The sequence below is a fragment of the Chiloscyllium plagiosum genome, unplaced genomic scaffold, assembly GCF_037043375.1.
Source record: "Chiloscyllium plagiosum isolate Xiang-an unplaced genomic scaffold, Cpla_swu_hap1 HiC_scaffold_30, whole genome shotgun sequence".
Taxonomy (NCBI): Eukaryota; Metazoa; Chordata; class Chondrichthyes; order Orectolobiformes; family Hemiscylliidae; genus Chiloscyllium; species Chiloscyllium plagiosum.
Genome location: NW_028270168.1, coordinates 12167715 through 12191166, shown reverse-complemented (window position 1 = coordinate 12191166; position 23452 = coordinate 12167715). Strand labels below are relative to the sequence as shown.

Sequence of the window (23452 nt, the reverse complement as noted above, 5' to 3'; positions counted from 1 at the left end):
TATGTTTATATATGGTATTAACATTACCAAATATACCCAAGTGTTGGTATGGGTGGGGGTAGGGTGCTCACTGTTAACTCTAGCTTTGTATTATATTTGAATTCTCCTCATTTTATTGAGGAGTGCCTGGGTCAAGGGTGGGGCATTGGTTGGGAGAGGATATGATGGACTTTTGGAGAGGAAGTGACACCCCCTGGGAACAAGGGGGAAAGTCTCCACTTAGATACGTTTTATATTTTTTTTATTTAGAAATAGTTTTTTACTGTATTGTTGTGGGTGTATTAAAGAGGTTTTGTTTTTGTAAATTTTACATGTTCTACGCTCGGGATGTTCTGGATAGGGTTCCCCCTCCCGAGGGGTCTCGGATTGGCCCAGAGGATTATGGTTGATCAGTCGGTTAAGTGGTGCACCTGGAATGTCAAGGGGAGTAATTCGCCAGTCAAAAGGAAGAAAATATTATCAAATCTTAAGAAGGAAAGAGTTGATATAGCTCTCCTACAGGAGACACACCTGTCAGATAAAGAACACTTGAAATTACGACAGGGCGGATTTGATCAGGCCTTTTTTTCTTCTTTTAGCTCAAAAAGCAGGGGAGTTGTTATTCTTGTTCGGAAGAATTTCCCTTTCAAAATCCTAAAGCAGATAAAAGACGAATCTGGACAATATATCTTGATTAAAGCCCTCATAAATGGAGAGGAATATGGGATTTTAAATTTGTACTGCCCCCCCGGCACACCCCTTTAAATTTATAACGGAAGCCTTTCCAAAATTGATGGCTTTTGATGCCCGTCATATAATTATAGGGGGAGACTTTAATTGTATTCTGGATCCGGAAATAGATAGGATTCCCAAGAGTACTGCAGGAGTATCTCCCAGATCTAGACAATTGATGGATCTGATCAAAGAATTAGATTAGTAGATGTATGGAGAGATTTTTCTTTCTACTCTAATCCACATAAATGTCATACCAGAATTGATATGTTTTTTGCCCCCTCAATTTTTTAAAATTCCATATCATCCTGTAAAATAGGTAGTATAGCAATTTCTGACCACGCTGCTGTATATATGGAAACTAAGGTGAGGAACAATGGGACATCCCCTTGGCATTGGCGTATGGACCCCTTCCTAATGAAAGATAGTAAATTTGTAAAGTACTTCTCTCAAGAATTTAAAACTTTTTTAGAAATTAATTCAGGTACAGCTAGCAACCTGTCAATGATGTGGGAGACCATCAAAGCTTACACGCGAGGCTTGATCATCTCCTACTCAGCGGCCCAGAAGAAATTAAAGGGAGAACAGCAGCGTCTGCTTGAAGCCCGCTTCAAAGCGGCTGAAACAGCATACACTGATAGAACTTCTATTATTAAATTGCAAAGGATTACAGCTCTTAGGACAGCTCTAAACACTACGCTTACTCAAACGGCTAAGAGGGAAATATTATTTGCAAAGCAAAGGTTATATGAATATGGTGACAAACCGGGTAGATACTTAGCATTTTTTGCAAAGAAAAAAAAGGCCCCTCAGACTATTACATCTATCAAGGAAAGTACGGGTATTTTGACTCATGGTCACAAAAAGATTAATGCGATCTTTAGAGAATTTTATTCTGAGTTATATAAATCACAGGATTGTGAAGATAGGACGAAGAGGATGCAGTCATTTTTAAAAAATTTGACTTTTCCAGGCCTAACTCCGGAACAAGTATCGGTCCTAAATGCTCCTCTAACACTCCAAGAAATACTTGATGCAATTAGGCAACTTCAAAATGGTAAGGCGCCGGGCCCAGATGGTTTTCAAGCTGAATTCTATAAAGAATTTACAGAAATACTGGCTGGTCCACTTTTGGACATGTATAACTATGCATATAGTCAGGGCTGTCTCCCGCCTTCGCTGAAAGAGGCAAATATCTCTCGTATCCTTAAAAAAGGAAAGGACCCAGAAGATTGTACATCATACAGACCAATATCCTTGCTAAATGTAGATTTTAAAATCCTCTCTAAAATGTTAGCACTGAGACTAGAAAGGACACTGCCACATACTATAAAGGAGGATCAGACGGGGTTTATTAAGGGCCGCAGATTATCCAATAATGTTAGAAGGGCTCTGAATATGATTCAAGCTTGTCATCAGGGAAAGATACCAGGAGTAGTGGTTTCATTAGACGCGGAAAAGGCATTTGATAGGGTCGAATGGTCATATTTGTTTTGCACATTGGAGAGGTTTGGCGTTGGACAGGTGTTTACCAAATGGGTCTCAACATTGTATAGTGATCCCAAAGCAGTTGTGGTTACCAATGGATTAGGTTCGGATAGCTTCAGTGTGGGTAGGGGCTGCCGTCAGGGATGTCCCCTCTCGCCATTGTTATTTACGCTAATAATTGAACCACTAGCAGAAGCTATACGAGCTGATCTTAATATAGTGGCCCCAACGATTGGTACAGGTAAACATAAAATTACCCTTTATGCAGATGATGTTCTTCTATTCCTCAGTAACCCTTTGATGTCCATACCTCGCCTAATCCAAGTTATTAATACATTTAGTGCATTCTCAGGCTATAAAATTAATTTTTCAAAATCGGAGGCTATGCCAATGGGTGGCCTTGCTATGACCCCCCGCTTAGCGGACGGATCCCTTTTTCCCTTTCGCTGGTCCCTGGAGGGCTTCTTATATTTAGGCATTTTTATTACTCCAGTATTTGGTTAGTTGTATAAGGCTAATTTTGTGTATTTATTGGAAAGGATAAGGCAGGACCTCCAGCGATGGGGAGACCTACCAATTTCCTGGTTGGGTAGAATAGCACTAATCAAAATGAATGTCCTGCCCCGTCTCTTATATCCTATGAGAATGCTTCCGGTGATGCTGCCGAGGACGGCTTTATGTAAATTATATGGCTGGCTGGGTTCCTTTATCTGGAATCATAGGCGGCCCCTCATTAAGCTGAAGAAGCTACAGCTTCCACAGGCAAGGGGTGGATTGGACTTCCCAGACTTTAGGAAATATCAGTTAAGTTCCCTATTAAGTTACATAGCTGATTGGGTCTTGTCTGATCCACAATCAATCTGGTTGGACATCGAGGCTTCTCAAGTAAAATACCCACTTATTAACCTTTTATTCTCAGACAAGAGGAAAATCATTACAGATCACTGTAAAAACCCTATAATACTAAATACAATCAAGGCTTGGAATATAATGCGGCAAAATGAGGGCAATTCACATAAAACATCCCCCTATGCACCGATAGTGGGAGCATGGGGATTCCAACCGGGGTTAACAGATGCCACTTTTAAACTCTGGAGATCCAGGGGTACCTCATGTCTAGGGGATCTATTTAAAGATGGGGTCCTGATGTCTTTTGAACAGCTGCGTCAGAAATTCGGATTACCCAATGGAGACCTCTTTCGATACTTCCAAATTCGAGATTATATACAGAAGAAGACTACGTTATTAGATAGTCTTTATAAATCCGATAGAGAATGTAGTGTCCTACGACCAGTGGGGGTATCTTCCGTCAGTACTATTTATCATTTACTACATGATGAAGTATCAGGAGATATGGACAATCTGCTTAAAACATGGGATCAGGATCTGGGACTAGAAATCTCCACAGAAACGTGGAATGATATTTGGGAAAATGCTAGAAGAATTACTATTTGTAACAGAACCCAGGCTATCCAGCTGAAGATACTTCATAGGGCCCATATAGCACCGGTTCGATTGGCAAAATTTAAGGCAGGAGCATCTCCAATGTGTCCTAAATGCAAAATAGAGGTGGGCACTCTTGTACATTGCTTATGGACCTGTCATAAGATCCGTAGATATTGGACTAAAGTAGCAAGTACCCTGACAGAAATTTTAGGAATGGAAATTAAAATGGACCCTGTATCTCTCCTCTTGGGCTTTTCGAACTTTCCCTCCCTGGACACGTACGGGAAGAGACTATTTTCTATTCTTTCTTTCTGTGCAAGGAAAAATATTTTGGTGAACTGGGCGGCTGAGGGCCCCCCTGGACTTTCAAATTGGCACAGACTAATTATGGAATGTATTCCCCTTGACTTCCTGACAAATATGGTGCACCGAAAGACCGAATTATTTTATAAAATATGGCAGCCCTTTTTGAATTACATAAATACAGATATTTCGGCTATCCTAACAAGGGCTTTTATTTAATTGAGATTACAAACCTGGCTGGTCCGGGGCCCCTCGGGGGAGGAATCCCGCACAAATACGGGTTTTATTATATCTGATGTTAACACATTCCGAGCATGTAAGAGACTTAAATATACACTCTGGTTAGTTGTAGGTTAGATTCGTAGATAGTTGAGTTTTGTTTGTTTTTTTTTCTTTTTTTTGGCTTTTTTTTGTTTTTTTTTGTTAAATTTTGGCTATTGTATATTTGAGCTAATTGTATATCAATGTTTATATCTGAGAGTTTTGTTTATTTTTGTAAACTTGTAAAAATGTTAAATTTCTAATAAAAATATCTATGAAAAAAAAGAACTGAGAGTGGTTTGAGGAAAATAGAATGTATTTATTTAGGCAGAAACTAAATAAGTACTTATGGGAAAAAGGAATAGGATAGTATGATGATTGGCTAAGAGGAATGTAGGTGACAAGTGGCTCTTATGGTATATAAACTCCAGTACAGACTGATTGGGCTGAATGGCCTGTTCATGCGCTGTAAAAGCTAATTAATTTTATAATTATTAAGTGGAAGTTCTGACAAACAGAACTGGCTGATACAAAAAAATCAAAGGGCAGCACAGTCTGTTGTGAACTCCAAATACAAAGGTGGAACTAAAACAGGACATGGCCAGAGAAAGGAACATGTAAGGCAAGCAATAAAAAATCACATTGCTCGAGGATATCTTACTGTCATGCCATTTTTGAAAAGAAGAACAAGAGTAAAACTGAAATTTTGAGGTTATTATGAAGCACAGTAAAAGCAAATAAAAGCAACACTTTGAAAATTCAAGATGAAGTGGTAAATCTTCTAGTACAATGGTTACAAAGAGACATTGGTACAGGGAAACAAGAAGACAGTAAGGAACATGTGATATGTGAAGGTCGCCTGAAAATAAGAAATAAAAGTTTTAAAACCATGCAATAAAAATATGAATTATAAATAGTGGTAAGAAGGTTTGGATTTGGAGGAGAGGGAGAAATTGCAGCTGTGATAAAAATAAATACATTTTGGGAATACACAGCAGGCCAGGCAGCAATATTAATAAGATACTGAAAATATCTCAGCAACTTTCTCAAGCCCTACAACATTCGAACGACTTGACTTCCTCCAACTCTGATGTTTGGTTTGTCCTTAAGTTCTTTCATCCTGGGCCAAGCGTTCAGTGGTCTCAACCCGATGCTCTGTAATTTCCTTTCTAACATTCTCAACCTCTCCACTTCTCTATTTCTTTAAGAGGCTCCTTAAAATTCAGCTCTTTGACCACTTTTCCTATATCCCTTTATTGCCACAACATCATTTTTTTCCCTTTAATGCTTCGAAGAAGTACTCCATACATTCCTACATGCTTTGCTGAAGATGCAAATTACCTTTTTATTCTCATTCACAGGATGTGGGCATTGCTGGCAAGGTCAGCATTTATTCGCCATCCCCAGATCCCATTGAGAAGTCTGTACTGGAGTTTATATACCATAAGAGCCACTTGTCACCTACATCACCTTGAAATGCAGCATTAAAGGTATTCCCACAGTGTGCAGGGATCATCCATGCAGCACTGAAGGAAGGACAGCATATTCCCAGCCAGCATGGGGTGTGATTTGGATTGGCACTTGAACATGGGGGTCTTTCCATTTTTCTCTAAGAAAAAGACAACACCTGGAATAGAAACTTGTTGGTTGGTGTTTGCTGATCGTTAAACTCTGTGTTCACTGTTAGTAATCATGCCATTCATAACAGCAATGGAGGCTGAAGCTTGACCAGCCTGGGGATGAGCTAGAGCTATATGACCTCTGCAGGATATACCACAGCCTTCTCCACTTTGTTGTTAAGATGAACTTTGTGTAATTTCTTTTAACTTAGAAGAATTATAAATATAATTGAGGTTGTGTTTTGAATCTAGTTCCTAATGGAAGTAACATTGCAGCATCCATGATTTGCATTATCTGAAAGTGATGATACATTTTCTGCATTTGGAGGGGCTAAAGGATAGTGGATGTTCAGAATGCTACACAGGTGAATCAAAGAATCATAACAGATTATCACCACAGAAGAGGTTTGTGTCTGTCAGTCCTGTTTCCATGCATCCCTCTATAGTTGTGGTCTTCAACTCTTGATCCAATTCCATTTAAATGTGTTTAACTCTGCCTCATTAGCAATTGTTGTTAAAGCATTCTGTGTTCCAATAACCTGCAGTCTGAAAAATGATCTATTAAGATTTGAGTTGTTGAATGATGGCCTAGTGACAGGGTGTTCTGAAACATGACTCAGAATATTTCTATCTTTCTCTTGTCATTCTCTAAAGCTGACAAAGAAATAAATAATTATTCACAAAATTTCTAAAACTCAACCCTAAGACATTCCAGTCTAAAGTTTGTACAAATGATAACACATTAATATCGAAAATTAATAAGCATCAATCATAATTATTGAATAGTGATAGTGACAATATTATGAGATTTTTTTTAACAAAAGTCATAGTACCTGAATAGTCTAATGATAGATCAAATTTGCAATCATTATCCATGTTTTCACAGACAATCTTCTGGAGCTCGACCTGTATTATTTTAATGAGATCCCCTGTTGACAAGGAACATTCATTTCCTGATATTTCATAGACTGAACCTGTGAGAGATAAAGTACACACAATGAAAAAAGGAAAACCAGTAAGACATGACAGTGTAACAGTTAAAAACACTTCAAATCCATGGAATTTATCAATGGGGCTTTATTTCTAGATTGACTCAGAGACAAACTTTCACTGCTCCTAGAGGATCATCAGCTCAGTGAAATATTTTCTTTTGTCTGCCTGAAACGTGTTGCAAAGTGGTTATCTTGGCCAAGTGATGCTGACTGACACATTAGAAGTTCCTGGACTATGTGCTGAGGAAAGCACTAAAGCTTGGAACTGTTGCCGCAAGATGTAGTGGGGAAAGACCACAGACTAAGTGCTTGCTGCCAAAGCAAAATGTGGGTCTGTTCAGTTATCAGATCCTTTCATTGCCTCAAAATGAATATTAATATTGTCCTACATGAGTAGAAAGTGCTTTTGATTGCAATTGATGGGAAGGCCTGAAGAATGTCAAATTCTAATGCATTTGTTTTTTTTATTAGTAGTTTTAGTACCTTTTATATGTACATAAAGTTTTTTTAAATGGAAAAAGTGTAATTTTGCAATCAAAAACTGCTGTGATTGATTCGACTAAGCAGTATCACACCATTCACTGGCCACATTTAATTTAGGGTGGGAGAGCTAGTGATTACTGATTCATTTGAAAATGGATCCTTTGAACAAATTAGAATGAGAAGCATTGCATTAGAACAGTGCTTAACAAATTTGAGCCTTTCCTGTCTCCGTGTATTTTTAAAATTTTGTTTTATTCTCTCAAAGGATCTTTTACCAAAATTGTTTCTCAACATCGCTTGTAAGTCTGCCAAATGCACCACAAAACACAGAACATGAAGTTATGTGAACAACACACTTCTCCATTCTCACTGGATACATTTACTGATATGAAAGAGTGTTTAAATTCTGCAAAATATGTCTGCGCAATTATGGGTTTTGGTTAATTTTGTCAGATGTTCACCCATCTGAGCAGTCTTTTCGTGAATGAGTTGCTAAAATGTACATATTTGTGGTTTTGGCCATCCTTCTGGTATGGATGAGAGTTTTTTAAAAATTTCTTTAATGAACAAGTGGGAGCCAGAGGGAAGAAATTAAACAAAAGGTTTAACATTACATATTTCCTTCAGAAATTAAAGGGAGAATTGATTGTGCATTAGGTAGAATAATTCGGTGGATTAGATAGAATCTTAAAGATTCAGATACAAGTGACCTCAAACAGTTTTTAGGAAAAAGATTCATTTGATGCAAAATCATTCATTTAACATTTTAAACAGAGTGATTTTAAATTTGAAAATGGATCCTTTGAGCAAATTAGAATGAGAAGCATTGCATTAAATTTGAATTTTTGAGTTAAGGAGTGAATATTGCATTGTAAAGCATGTAGTGCCATTTCATGAGCTGAAAACTTTCTAAGTGAAAGCCCATTAAAACATTAAATTTGGATGTCGATATTTGACCAATTTCTGGACTGGCTAATAATGTATTCAATCATTATCATTTACACAGGAACTGACAGATGCTGATTCATTCCGTTTCATGGAAAGGGGAACTTGTGGTTGACATTTCCTGTTCATTAGATCAAAATCTTCAAGTCAAAGTGGGCCTTGACTGTAATCTTTTTATCCAATATTGTTTAGTTATAGAGTCAGAGAGATATTCAGCATAGAAACAGGCCTTCAGTCCAACTCGTCCATTCCGACTAGATAACCTATATAAATCTCGTCCCATTTGCCAGCATTTGGCCCATATCCCTCTAAACCATTTGTATTCATATACTCATCCAGATGTCTTTTAAATGTTACAATCATACCAGCCTCCACCACTTCCTCTGGCAGCTCATTCCATACATGCACCACCCTTTGCATGAAGAAGTTGCTCCTTAGATTTCTTTTATATCTTTCCCCTCTCACCTTTAACCTATGCCCTCTAGTTTTGGACTATCCCACTCTGGGGAAAAGATGTTGTCTGTTTACCCAATCCATGCCCTGCATGATTTTATAAACCTGTCTAATGTCAACTCTCAGCCTGAGATGCTCCAGGGAAAATAGCCCTAGCCTATTCAGCCTCTACCTATAGCTCAAACCATTCAACCTGGCAACATCCTCATAAATCTTTTATGAACCCTTTCAAGTTTCACAACATCCTTCTTACAGCAGAGAGACCAGAATTGCATGCAATATTCCAAAGCTGAAAATGTGTTGCTGGAAAAGCGCAGCAGGTCAGGCAGCATCCAGGGAACAGGAGAATCGACGTTTCGGGCATATTTCTCCCCATATTCCAAAGCTGGCCTAACCAATCCTGTATAGCTGCACATGGCTTCCCAACTCCTATATTCAATGCTCTGACCAATGCAAGAAACCATACCAAATGCCTTCTTCACTGTCCGATCTACCTGTGACTCCAATTTGAAGGAACTATGACCCTGTAGTACAAAGCCTGTTTGTTCAGCAACTCTCCCCAGAACCTTACGATTAAGTGTACAAGTCCTGTTCTGATTTCCTTTCCAAAATGCAGCACCTCACATTTATCTAAATTAAACTCCATCTGCCATTCCTCAGCCCATTGGCCCATCTGATCAAGATCCCATTGTTCTCTCAGGTAACCTTCTTCGCTGTCCACTGCACCTCTGCTAGCCATACTTCCTATATTCACATTTAAATCATTTATAGAGGAACCGTGATTATCTGAATATCAGTTATCCAAATTTCAGATTATCGAAGGAGATCTCGAGGTGCCGGTAGAAACATTACATCAAAGATATGTTTCCAACACTGACCGCGTCTTTTGTTTACACTAATTAGAAGTAAACCCGGCTTACTGAAATGCTGCCAAGAACAGTCCTAGACACCAATAGGAGCCCAGGCACTGTCTTCAAATGACTGACATCCCACCCTCTCTCTCTACTCCCCACACTTTCCCTGGGATTCAACACAGGCATGCACCTGAAACCCCCATCCCCCAGATAATCTCTCCAACATTGTCCTGTGCAGGGCAAAGGCGGAACCTGTCAAAATGTTGCAGTAAAAAGATGTGTGTGTGTGTGTGTAAAAAGCAGCAGCAGCAGCAGTCTTGTTATTGGTGTCCAGTCCAACTGACGCGGTGAGGGGGCAGACAGGAGGTGGTGTTGGACGGTGGAAGGTAAGGCGTGCGGTGTTGGACGGGTTGGGGAGTAAGGGCTGCGGTGTTGGATGAGTTAGGGGGTAAGGATGGTGGTTTTGGACGGGGTTGGGGGTAAGGAGGGTGGTGTTGGATGGAGTTGGGGGCGGTGGGCAGATGTGGATGGCTTTGGAGGTTGGATGGGAGTGGGGTGGGAGTGGGCAGGGGATGTTGGATGGGGTTGGGGAATGGGGCAGGGGTGGATAGTGGTGGTGCTGGACAAGGCTGGGGGTGGGTGTGGGATGGTGTTGGACAAGTGCGGGGTTGGATGGGGTTGGGAGATGGGCAGGGGGTGGGGGCTCACGTATGGTGTGCTGCTGCCTCATCTCCTGAATGGGGAGCAAACTTAACAGAAAACTCCAAGCCCCAGAGGAAAGGCATTCAATTAATTAACCGAATAATCAATTATCTGAATGAAATAGTGCCTGCCCATTTTGTTTGGATAATCGAGGTTCCTCTGTATATAAGACTAAAATCAATGAACTCAGCAACAATCCTTATGGCACACCGCTAGTCACAGGCCTCCAGTCTGAAAAGCAAACCTCCACCGCCATCCTCTGTCTTCTACCTTCCAGCCAGTTCTGTATCCAAATGGCTAGTTCTCCCTGTATTCCATGAGATCTAACCTTGCTAACCAGTCTCCCATGGGGAACCTTGTTGAATCACGTCCTCATCTCTTCCAATGTCATTAGTTCCAATGTGTACAACAACCTCCAGCTGGTCCCTCTCCTCTTTGAGAATATTCTGCATTCTCTCCAAGATATCCTTAATCCTGGCATCTGGGAGGCAGCACATCATTCTGATGTCTTGCAGAAATGTCTGTGCCTCTGACTGGAGAGTTCCCTGTCACAATCAATCGCTTGGAATCTGACGTATCCCTCATTACATTACAGCCAGCCTCGGTATCAGAAACCTGGCTGTCAGTGCTACATTTCCCTGGAGTCCATCACCCACTGCACTTTCCAGAACAGCATACTTGTTTGAGATGGGTATAGCCACAGGATACTCCTGCACTACCTGTCTCCCTCTCCTACCTTTCCTGGAGGTCACCCATATACCTTAACTCTATCTTCCTTCAGTTTATCTCCCTAATGTAAACATCTGTCAGGTCACCCTTTATCTTTTGATAGTCATGTAAAAACAAACCATGTTTGTCCAATCTCTCCTCATAGCTGACACCTTCCAAACCAGAATGGTAAAACATTTCTATACCCTCTCCGAAGCCTCCACATCCTTCTGGTAGTGTGGCGGCCAGAACTGTACATAACATTACAAATGTGGCCTAACTAAAGTCCTATACAGTTGCACCATGACCTGCCAATCTTTATACTCTATTCCCTCACCAATGAAGGCAAGTGTGATATATGCCTTCTTGAACACCTAATCCATTTATATTGCTACTTTCAGGGATCTGTGGACCTGCATGCCTAGATCCTTCTGTATAATATTGCTTCTAAAGGTTCTCCCATTTTCTGTGTGCTTCCCTCCTACATTAGACCTTCCGAAATGCATCACCTCACATTGTCTGGATTAAACTCTATCTGCCATTTCTCCACTCTAGTCTCCAGCCTACCTATATCCTGCTGTATCCTCTGGGGAGCAATGCTCCTTACTATCTGCAGCTCCCACAATCCTTGTGCCAACTGCAAACTTACTAATCAGGTCACCATGATATATATTAAAACAACAAAGGTCCCAGAAGTGATCTGGGTGGAATACCACTGGTCACAGATCTCCAGGCTGAAACTCACCCTTCCACTGCTACTTTGCCTTCTATTTTCAAAACCACTTCTCAATGGTTATTACTAGCTCACAACAGGTTCCACCTTTTCTAACAGCCTATCATCATAAACCTTGTCATAGGCCTTGCTAAAGTCCATATTGGCAACATCGAATGCCCTCCCCTTATCAATCATTTTTGTTCCTTCAAAAAACTCAATCCAGTTTGTGAGACAGACAAAGCTATGCTGCCTATCACTAATAAGTCCACATCTTTCTAAATGTGAGTAAGTGCTATCCCTAAGAACCTTCCCCAATAATTTCCCTACCAGTGACATAAGGCTCACTGACCTGTAATTTCCCAGATTATTCCCATAAGGCAATCTGGTCCCTCCATATATTAGTTTACTAAACCTTCTCTGAACTGTTTCCAATGTATTAAGACCATTCTGTAAGTACGGTGACAAGTGTTCAGTACTCCAAATGCAGTCTTATCAGTGCCCTGTATAAACTGAAAATCCTTATATTTGCAATCATTTCCCCTTGCAATAAAACATAGCATTCCATTAGCTTTCTTGATTACTTAATGTAAGTGCATATTAACCTTTTGCAGTTCATGCACTAGGCCAATCATATCTCTGTATCTCAGCATTCTACAACCACACACTATTTAGATAACATGCTTCTTTTTTATTCTTTCTGCCAAAGTGGACAATCCACGCTTTTGCACATTATACTTCACCCACTCACTTAATCTTTCTGTACCCTTTTGTAGGTTCCTTATATCCTCTCCGCAACACATGTTCCTACCTATTTTTGTGTCATCAGCAAATTTGACTACTGTACCTTTGGTTCCTTCATTTAAATCATTTATATAAACTATAAAGAGTTAAAGCCCCAGTTGCAGCCCCTATGCCACAGCACTCATGACACCATGCCAACATAAAAAAAGGCTAACTGATTCCTACTTTTTGCTTCTCATTAGACAGCCAATCTTCTATCCATGCCAATATGTTAGTCCCTACATCATGAGCTTTAAATGCCACAATAACATTGACATAACATTTTATCAATTGACTTCTGGAAATCTAAGTACAATGCATCCTCTGATTCCCCTTTATCCACGGCACATGTTACTACTTCAAAGAGCTCTGAAAAAAAAGTTAAACATGATTTTCCTTTAACAAAACCATGCTGATTCAGCCTGATTACCTAAAGTGCCCAGTTACAGTACATTGAGTAATAGCATCGGCCAGATCAGGTAAGGATGGCAGATGGCTGATTTCCTCTTGTAAAGGGCATTTGCGAAACAAATTCTTTTACAACAATCAATAGAGTTTCCATGGTCACAGTTAGGCCAACTTTTTAACATCAGATTTTCCCCATTTTATTGAAGTCAAATTTTACCATCTGCTATGGTGAGTTCCAACCCATGTCCCTTGAACATTGACCTGTGCCTCTGGATAATAATCCACTGATATAAACACTATGTCACCACCTCCCCATGAAATAATAGCTTAATATTGGCCAAGACAGTTATGTGACTGAAGAATGTAATATTTGTACAAAATAGTTGTAATAAATATCTGTTGAATACTTAAATACTGTAATATTTTCACCCAGTCTTTTTATATTATAGGAGATAATATAAACATTTTTGCACCAAATAAAAACAAATATAAACATTTCTGCATCAATTTCTGGAGACAAACTCACATTAATATAGAACAAAGGTTCTAATTTTGAACCTTATCTCAGAGGATCAAATCCCTTCATGATTCAGGTAAAGCTTTATCACTGGAGGCGTGGGGATGGGGGTTGCTGCACCTTGAAAGTTTCCTGGTTAAGTTCCTAATCTGTGTTGAGCTCAGGCAATAGAGAGGATGCTTCAAGCAACAGGGAACAAGCACCCGGGCATCATGCTTGTTATGTGGAAGCAGCTGCTTACATTGTGAGCAATATTGGAGGTGACAGTCATCATGAGAAAAAGGGGAAATAATTAGCTGATGAAGATGCACATTGCTCAGCAAAATGTCCACTGTTTGTTCAGTAACTCTATAGCCAGTGATAAAATTACTTTTGAGGAATCTCTGATCACTGTTTCACCTCATTTGTTGGGAAATTTGCTCTTTTGCTTTAACCTGAGTTGATCTGGGATATGAAAAGCTTCTTTGACAGCCACTGAACTGCAATTATGTACAGAATAGAAACAGGTCACTCTACCCTTCATGCCCATGTGGCTGATTGCTTTAAACAAGCAACAACCCAAGTCAAAATCTCCATAAGGCCCTTTCTAATAAATTAATAAAGCTGTGACATGATTAAACTGGCCTCAGAGAAATAACAAAATCAATTTGGATAATATATAGTTTCATTAAATACTGCATTGTAGCCTAGAATTGAAAGAAATATTAAAAATATCTTTTATCAACAGGCAATGACAGAAGCTATTTTTTTAAATCATCATCTATTCACAGATTAACCTCAGAGTTGTATGGACATGACGAACTTGCCAACTTTCATGATGTCACAAAATGCTCCCTACCTAATTAATTATTTTTGAATTGTAATCATTATTGTATTAGGCAGATGTGGTAGGGAATTTGTCCACATTGTATTTCCAAATTGACAATGGGATAAATGACAGTTCTTTTTTACCTGGCATTGACAGAGTGGAGGTGGATGAGGTCCTAATTGAATATCATGCCTGAAGTTATGATTTGGAGATGGCAGTGTTGGGACTGGGGTGTACAAAGTTAAAAATCGCAGAACACCAGGTTATAGTCCAACAGGTTTATTTGGACGCACTAGCTTTCGGAATGCTGCTCTTTCATCAGGTGATGGTGGAGAATAAGATTGTATAGCAAATTTATAGTTGAAACTTTATTGCTGGAACAGGTCAGGCAGCATCCAGGGAACAGGAGATTCGACGTTTCGGGCACATGCCCTTCTTCAGGAATGAGCAGAGAGTGTTCAGCAGGAGAAGATAAAAGGTAGGGAGGAGGGACTTGGAGAAGGGGCGTTGGAAATGTGATAGGTGGAAAGAGGTCAAGGTGAGGGTGATAGGTCGGAGTAGGATGGAGGCGGAGAGGTCAAGAAGAAGACTGCAGGTCAGGAAGGCGGTGCCGGGCTGGAGGGATTCGGCTGAGACAAGGTGGGGGGAGGGGGGATGAAGAAACTGGTGAAGTCCAAGTTCATCCCCTGTGGTTGGAGGGTTCCCAGTCGGAAGATAAGACGCTCCTCCTCCGACCGTCGCGTTGTTGTGGTTTGGCGGTGGATGAGTCCAATGACCTGCATATCCTCGGTGGAGTGGGAGGGGGAGTTGAAATGCTGTGCTACAGGGTGGTTGGGTTGGTTCGTCCGGGTGGCCCAGAGGTGCTCTCTGAATCGCTCCGCAAGTAGGCGGCCTGTCTCCCCAATATAGAGGAGGCCACACCGGCTGCAGCGGATGCAGTAGATGATGTGGGTGGAGGTGCAGGTGAATCTGTGGCGGATATGGAAGTTTCCTTTGGGGCCTTGGAGAGAAGTGAGGGGGGAGGTGTGGGCACAAGTGTTGCACCTCCTGCGGTTGCAAGGGAAGGTGCCGGGAGTGGAGGTTGGGTCGGTGGGGGGTGTGGATCTGACAAGGGAGTTGCGGAGGGAGTGGTCTCTACAGAAAGCTGATAGGGGAGGGGAGGGAAATATATCCTTGGTGCTGGGGTCTGTTTGGAGGTGGCGGAAGTGACGGCGGATGATGCGCTGTACATGGAGATTGGTGGGGTGGTAGGTGAGGACCAGTGGGGTTCTGTCCTGGTGGCGGTTGGAGGGGCGGGGCTCAAGGGCGGAGCGGGTGGGGGGTGGGGTGGCGGGTGGTGAGTGATGTGATACCCTGATAGCTGAAGGAGATTGTGCTTTGTGAATTTTGGTTATTGTTTTCCTTCACACACCAAACAAGACAAACTGAATTTATTCACCACATTAATGAATATGGCTGTCATACATCCCACCCTTACAAGGCTGCAAAGAACTTTGAATAGCTTCTAGTGTCCAATACTATAACGATAAAAAGGAAACCTTCAGAAGAGCAGTAATGCTGAAGACCCACACACAATGGCAAAAAATCCTGGAAGGATGTAGGCGGTGGCACTGCAAACAATTTCACCAAAGTTCAAATCTATCCTTGACCAAAATAATGAAAAAAATTCAGGGTTTTCTAAATCATCAAATCTCAAGTTATTTTTGATTCACTCTTTCGAATCAATGTTTAACTCTGCAAAGCCATGCTTCCATTAATGAGCAAACTGCAAATATTCTTAGTCTTTTGAGATTTGTGTGAAACTAAGGAATTTCATTACGGAGATTTTATTTTAAGGCCTGAAATTATGTTTCTTCTATAACCTCAAACAATATCCTATATATTTAATGCAAGTTAATTAATCACAGTTAACTGTTTTCAATTTCAGATTGCACACTTTCACGAATAATTCATTTTTCAATGATTGGGTAGTGTTCCTGATACCATAGTAACAAAGGACTGATTTTATAATAAAAACTGTCTGCTGTCATGGTAACCAACCAACAATGTGAAACATTAGGTCATCTTAATAGTTAGTAATCTGATCAAATGAATAAGGCTATGTAGGCAGAGTTGATTGCCTGAAGAAGAGGATTTTTTCATGTTAAATGTTGAAGTCTTGCTCTCTTTCTGTCTTTCTAATGCCATGTGTGTTGCTCTCCTAGGATTTAAAGAAGAGGAGGAAGAAGGTTTCCACCAGAGGTGAATATGGATGTAGTGACTTGAAAATAAATCGCCATTCCTTCACTGTCTCTGGGTCAAAATCCTGGAATTCCCTTTCTAAGGACATTGTAGGTCTATCTACATGTGACCTGCAATGGTTCAAGCAGGGAGCTCACCCCACCTTGTTAAGAGCACCTAAGGATGGTCAATAATCTGGCCCAGTCGGTGATGCTCATGTCTAATGAGTGGACAGCTGCAAGCTGATATTTTCTCTGTCTAGCTAAATGACAGTTAACAACTCAGGAAGTAAATGTGGAAAAGCAGCTAAAGTTACCATTCCTGTTCTATAACTTTGTTAGAAGTACAGCATTAAATTGACTTTCCCCTGCACTTCCAGAGAACTGTGATGGTGAAGCAAGAGAAACGCTGAGATAATTAATGGTCATTATATTTGCATCTGGAACAACACTGACGGTCCTTCAGAACATCATTTGTCGGGAATATCATTTTGCAGAGTTTCAAAACAGAATTGCTGATGTTTAATTGCCCTGATAAACTGATGATAGGGTTTTTCCTTGATTTGCTCCAATCCTTACACACATAGTGCTAAGCCAATGTTGCCAGGTAGGGAATTTTAGTATATTGATCCAGCTGTGATGATATTAAAAAAAAGCAAAATATTTCCAAGTAAATGTGGCATGTGATTTTAGTGTTGATGGCATTCTAACAACAGCGCTTTTTAAATTTACCTGTTGATTCAGTTATTGGAAGTAAGTTTTGCCGACATTTATTGCCAATACCTAATTGTCCTTTAGAATGTGGCTGTGAGCCATTTTCTTCAATCTGTAATCCAAGCAGTGTGGAAACACCTCCAATGTTGTTAGGAAGGGAGTTCCAGGATTTTGACAGAGCAGCAGTGAAGCAGTGATATTTGATTTAATACAACATAATTCAACATTTGGGCGGCATGGTGGCACAGTGGTTAGCACTGCTGCCTCACAGCGCCAGAGACCTGGGTTCAATTCCCATCTCAGGCGACTCTCTGTGTGGAGTTTGCACATTCTCCCCGTGTCTGCGTGGGTTTCCTCTTGGTGCTCTGGTTTCCTCCCACAATCCAAAAATGTGCAGGTTAGGTGAATTGGCCATGCTAAATTGCGTGTAGTATTAGGTGAAGGGGTAAATGTAGGGAAATGGGTCTAGGTGGGTTGCGCTTCGGTGGGTCGGTGTGGACTTGTTGGGCCGAAGGGTCTGTTTCCACACTGTAAGTAATGTAATCTAATCATAATTCCAAGGCAGATAATAACAATATAATCCTCATCATCATCATGAATACACTGTAATTCCAAGTCAGGATGGACTGTTGTTTGGAGCGGAACTTGCAAGGGCTGGTGCTTCAATGTGTCTGCAGCGCTTGTCTTTGTAGGTGACAAAGGTCATGAGATTGAGAGGTGCTGTAGTGCTGGGAGAGAATGATTAATACACTTTAGCTGTTGCTTCAGTGTAGCTGCATCCTGTTGATGGGACACATTGCAGCCGCTACTTATTTGTGGTGAATGGTATGCATATCGAATACAATCCAATTTGCTTGTACATTATCATTATGTATAATTATAACTGCAGTCACTCTCATACTTTAATTTTTCCCTCATTTTAAAATTTTTTTGTTAGAAATTACCCTTTACTGGTTTCGACTGTTTTCCCAAGCTTCTGCCCTACCACTAACCTGCACAACAACATGCACTTCCTTGGTCGGCTGCAAAAGTGATAAAACCCTCTATCTTCCTCAAGAGAATGCATGCATGGGAACACCAATACCTGCAAGACCCCTCCAAGCCATTCAGTCCTACCTCAGAAATATATCACTATTTCACCAGTGTCACTGGTTCAAAATCCTGGGATTCGTTCCCTAACAGCATCTACCTGTACAAAATAGATTGCAACAGTTCATGAGGCAGCTCACCCCGACCTTCTCAAAGACTACTAGGAACAGGCCATAAATGCTGGCTCGGTCAGCAAATGCCATATTCTATGAATGGATAAAGCAAAATTGCTGATCCAGCTATGGTAGCCTTACGTTTATCACTAGATGGTGGAAGACAATGGCAAACTACAATGGACAAAAACTGCCAAGAAAAATAACTTGGGGTGAAGCTTCCACAGAAAATGAGTCAATGGCTTGCCTTTACGCAGGATACTCATCGAATGGAATAATCAATCTCATCAAGTATGAAATACCCTTTTCTTCCGCCCTGACTGAACATTGTGAGGATAAATTGGATGTTTGCATTGACTAATCTGTTTGTGATGTTTGAAATGATGGTTGTCTTCTTGTGAACCTGGTCTCTTGCGTAAATCTCATACTAATCATTAAATAAACAATTTAGCCAAAAATCTCATTATTCCTGGAATGGTAGGTCTAACATATGAGGAACGGCTGAGAATCCTGGGATTGTATTCATTAGAGTTTAGAAGATTAAGGGGAGATCTAATAGAAACTTACAAGATAATACATGGCTTGGAGAGGGTGGACGCTAGGAAATTGTTTCTGTTAGGCGAGGAGACTAGGACCCGTGGACACAGCCTTAGAATTAGAGGGGGTAAATTCAGAACGGAAATGCAGAGATATTTCTTCAGCCAGAGAGTGGTGGGCCTGTGGAATTCATTGCCACAGAGTGCAGTGGAGGCTGGGACGCTAAATGTCTTCAAGGCAGAAATTGATAAATTCTTGATGTCACAAGGAATTAAGGGTTACGGGGAGAATGCGGGTAAGTGGAGTTGAAATGCCTTTCAGCCATGATTGAATGGCGGAGTGGACTCGATGGGCTGAATGGCCTTACTTCCGCTCCTATGTCTTATGGTTTTATGGTCTTATTCCTTGAGCCTTATCTGGCAGCATTGACATTTTGGCTTGTTGTTCTTGGCTTATATCTAGATGTTCTTGGCTTGAATATCTAGAATTCAATTAACTCAGTGTATAAATTCAATTCTTTAAACCATAAGAAACTTCTTGTATATTTGAGCACAAATTAGTTGTTCAAAATTAGTAATGTTCTTAAGAATAATGTGAAACAAAAAATTGAAGGAAAGCTAACATATTTTGAATCATTTCACACAAAAGGTGGTGCGTTTATGGAATGAGCTGCCAGAGGAAGTGGTGCAGGCTGGTACAATGTCAACATTTAAAAGGCTTCTGGATGGGTATATGAATAGGAAGACTTTGGACGGATATGGGCCAAGTGCTGGCAAATGGGACTAGATTAGGTTAGGATATCAAGTCGGCATGGACAAGTTGGACTGAAAGGTCTGTTTCCGTGCTGTACATTTCTATGGCTATATGTGTGAAATCTTCAAATGTAACAGTTCTTAAATTTTGTTTTGTAATGTCTTTATTTCGATGATTTCTCAGTAAGATTTCTTGCAAAGAAGAAGCCTGCAATGTAGAGGGATAGAAATAAATGGATAGCTGTTTTAAAGAACCAGAACAGACTTGAGGAGCCAAATGATTTCTTTCTATGCAATAAAACTCCATGATTCGCTTTACACTGTGTCATCTCAAAATTCTAATCTGGATGTGATTTGGTGATAAGACCAGGAGTTATAGGAGCTGAATTAGACCATTCGGCCCATCGAGTCTGCTCTGCCATTCAATCATTGCTGTTATGTTTCTCAACCCCATTCTCTAGCCTTCTCTCTGTAGTGTTTGATCCCCTTACTAATCAAGAACCTATCTATCTCCCTTTTAAATACACTCAATGACATGGCCTCCACAGCCCTCTACAGAAATGAGCTCCACAGATTCGGCACTCTCTGGCTGAAGAAATTCAACCTCGTCTCAGTTCTAAAGAGTCGCCTCTTCACCCTGAGACTATTCCCTTGGGTTTTAGTCTCTCCTATTAGTGAAAACATCTTCCCAATGTTCACTCTGTCCAGGTGTCTTAGTATTCTGTAAGTTTCAATCAGATTCCCCCTCATCTTTCTAAACTCCATTGAATACAGACAGAAAGTCTTCAATCACTCCTCATATTGATGAGCTGTTCATCTCCAGCATCATTCTTGTAAACCTCCTCTGGGACCCTCCAAAGCCAGCGCAACCTTCCTTAGATTCGGAACCCAAAACTGCTCACAATATTTCAAAAACAGTCTGACCAGAGCCTTAAACAGCCTCAGCAGTACATCTCTGCTCTTTTATTCTAGTCCTCTTGAAATGAATGCAAATATTGCATTTGCCTTCCTAACTGCCAATTGAATCTGAACTTTAACTTTAAGAGAATCCTGAAGTAGGACTCCCAAGTCCCTTTGCAGTTCAGATTTCCAAAGGCTTCCCCTATTTAGAAAATAGTCTACGCATCTATTCTGCCTATCAATGTACTCCCTTGATACTCGAACCTAATTATAGAACAGCTATGTATACTTGTTTCCCACAGCAAATGCTTTAAGAAGTTTATTAGTGAATTAAAATGACCCCTCTTCTGCTTGCCATTTGCAGCAGTTTTTAGGTATTCAACTGTTCAGTATGGTTTCTTCTCTCTTAGCAATGCAGTTGTAAATATTCCGTATGTCTTACAACATATCACATTGCTGACAAGAATAATGATTGAAGTGGAAAGCCAATAAATGAGCTTCTTCTGGATCTGTGCAAGACGGACTGGATTTGCTGAATGGAGTGCATGTTGATAAGTCAAACAGGTTGCACGGCACAACTGCAAAGGAATGTGCTCAAGCTATGATGGGGAGGGAACTCCCCATCATAACAAGAATATTGTCCATTTGGAAATTGCCTTTAACATTGTAAAATTCCCCAAAACAACTCTCAAGAATGTTACCAAACAATTCGACCCCCCAGTCATACTAGGAGACATTGGAGAACACGGCCAAAAGTTTGGTCAAAGAAATTTGAGGGGAGTCTTAAAAGGGGCAAAGTAGAGAGGAAGAGAGATTGAGGGAGGGAATTCCACAGCTTGGTAGGTAATGGTGGAGTTGTGGAAATTGGAAGTGTGCAAGAAATCAGAAACAGGTGAGCACAGAGATATAATAGGATTAGAGACAGGGAACAAGTTACAGAGATAGGGAGAAAGGGATAAAGCCATGGAGGAATTTTTAATAAAAATATATGTATTTTAAATGTAGGGTGTTGCTGGAACAAGAGCCAATGTAGGGCAGCAACAAGTGTCAAAAACAGAAATTGCTGGAAAATCCCAGGTCTGGCAGCATCTATGCGAGAGAAAAGAGTTAATGTTTAAGATCCAGTGACCTCTCTTCAGAACATTTCAGGTCCAGTTCTGAAGAAGGATTACCTCAACCTGAAACGTTAACTCTGCATTCACAGATGCTGCCAGATTTACTGAGTTTTCTAGCAATTTCTGGTTTTTACTATTAATTTCCTGCATCTGTGGTTCTTTGGCTTTCCGCGACAAGTGTAATGGGTGCGTGGAATTTGGTGTCATTGAGCATACATCAAATAATAAGTAAGGTATGTTGATCATACTGTGCTGAAATATGAACCAACTCTGCGTATATTTCACCTGTTAATGATTGCTACACTACTGACTGTTTCTAATAATTAATGTGCCCCAGCAAAAGAAAAAAGATGTCTTCTTAATATACTTTTATTGTTAATAATTCTGCAGATGATCAGAAAATGGCCTCAGGAATACTAAGCAATACTAATGAGATGTTTCCTGTGTTGATTTGCACACTGAAAGTGTTGAATGGGGGAATCTGACTTCATTGAAATAGCAGAGGATCATTTTGCCCCATGAGTCTGTTCCTGCCATTCATTGAGATAATGGCTGACTTGTGATCTAACTCTATATAACCAATAATATTGGCTTATAAAAGGAAGTAACAAACTTTGTTTTAAAATTAGCAATAGATTTAGCATCAATTTGTATTTGAATAAGAATTGCAAGCTTCTACCAATCATGTGAAGCTGTGTTTTCTTCTTTCATTGTGTAAGTCTTGGTTCGAATTTCAGGCTCTGCCTTCCAGATTCTCCAAATAGAAGAAACAATTGTTCTTTAACTACTCTTTCTGCCCCCTTAATTTATTAAAAACTGATCAAATCACCTCTTAACTTCACACTTTCCAGGTAGAATAATCCTATTTTTGTAATTTTATTTCACAACCTGATTTTCGAGAGTCCAGCATTAATATATCTTACATTTTTTAGAAACTAGTTCCTGACTGTGTCTCAAATTTCTGACAGTTTTTACTTTTTCTTTAGAAATGTGTAACTTCTCCTTTTTGTCTTTTCATACTAACATTGATGCACTTTTTCTTTTTGAAAAACAGAGCTGTACTTTAACACTTCGCATCTGAATAGAGTAGTAAATACAGATCAAAAAACAGCAATGTCACTAGTGAAAATGAGCTCTTAATGGTCTCATGAAATGTCATTCTGAACACAATTGTGACAGATCTTAAAAACTGCAAATAGGCTGAGGCTCTCAGTTTCACATACCTTGGAAGTACACTCCAGAATGGATCTCCAGAATCCTGGGAAGAGTGGAAAGATTCAAAGAACAAATATACTCTTGTAATGAGGAGATTTGTGAATCTGGATGGTAAAAGTCTGCCATGGTACACAGTCTGGTCGCTTGAATTATGAACCCCTCACCAACATAACCATGCACTTCGGGCGAAATGATGTACTGGGAACTCAGCGAATAGTTTCAGAGAAAAAAAACACTTCTGGTTTGAATTCTTATCATCACAAACCACTGTGATGACAATTGAATCTGGCAAGATGCCAATTGCCAGAAAACAACACATAAATGAGAACGAACATTCGTTGGTTTCAATTTACCCAAATATCTTGCAAAGCTGGTGTGTGGGCAGCTATGTAGTATTATAATTGGAGATGATTAGTATCACAATTTCTATCCCACATAATCACAACCACTTCGTCCTTTCCCCTTTTAAAGGCTGGGACAAAAAACATCACCAATGTATATATCCCCATGACATCTCCTTAAGTTTGATAGCTGAGGGGAGAGTTGATAATTTTTTTAGTTAATTCACAGGATTTCAGCATATCTGGCTAAGTCAGCATTTATTG

At 40.2% G+C, this 23452-nt stretch overlaps 1 protein-coding gene across 1 annotated transcript in view; it reads right to left on the bottom strand.

The window, feature by feature from the left end:
• The window catches only part of LOC122563520 (protein THEMIS-like), a 72752-nt gene extending 49730 nt beyond the window's left edge, over positions 1 to 23022 (bottom strand). The window contains exons 1-2 of the mRNA XM_087976737.1: positions 22856 to 23022; positions 6662 to 6802 (exon numbers count right to left, since the gene is read on the bottom strand). Coding sequence (XP_087832863.1) covers positions 6662 to 6802; positions 22856 to 22973 — 259 coding nt within the window. The 5' untranslated portion in view covers positions 22974 to 23022. The remainder of the gene's footprint in view (positions 1 to 6661; positions 6803 to 22855) is intronic.
• Between the last annotated feature and the right edge of the window lie 430 nt (positions 23023 to 23452).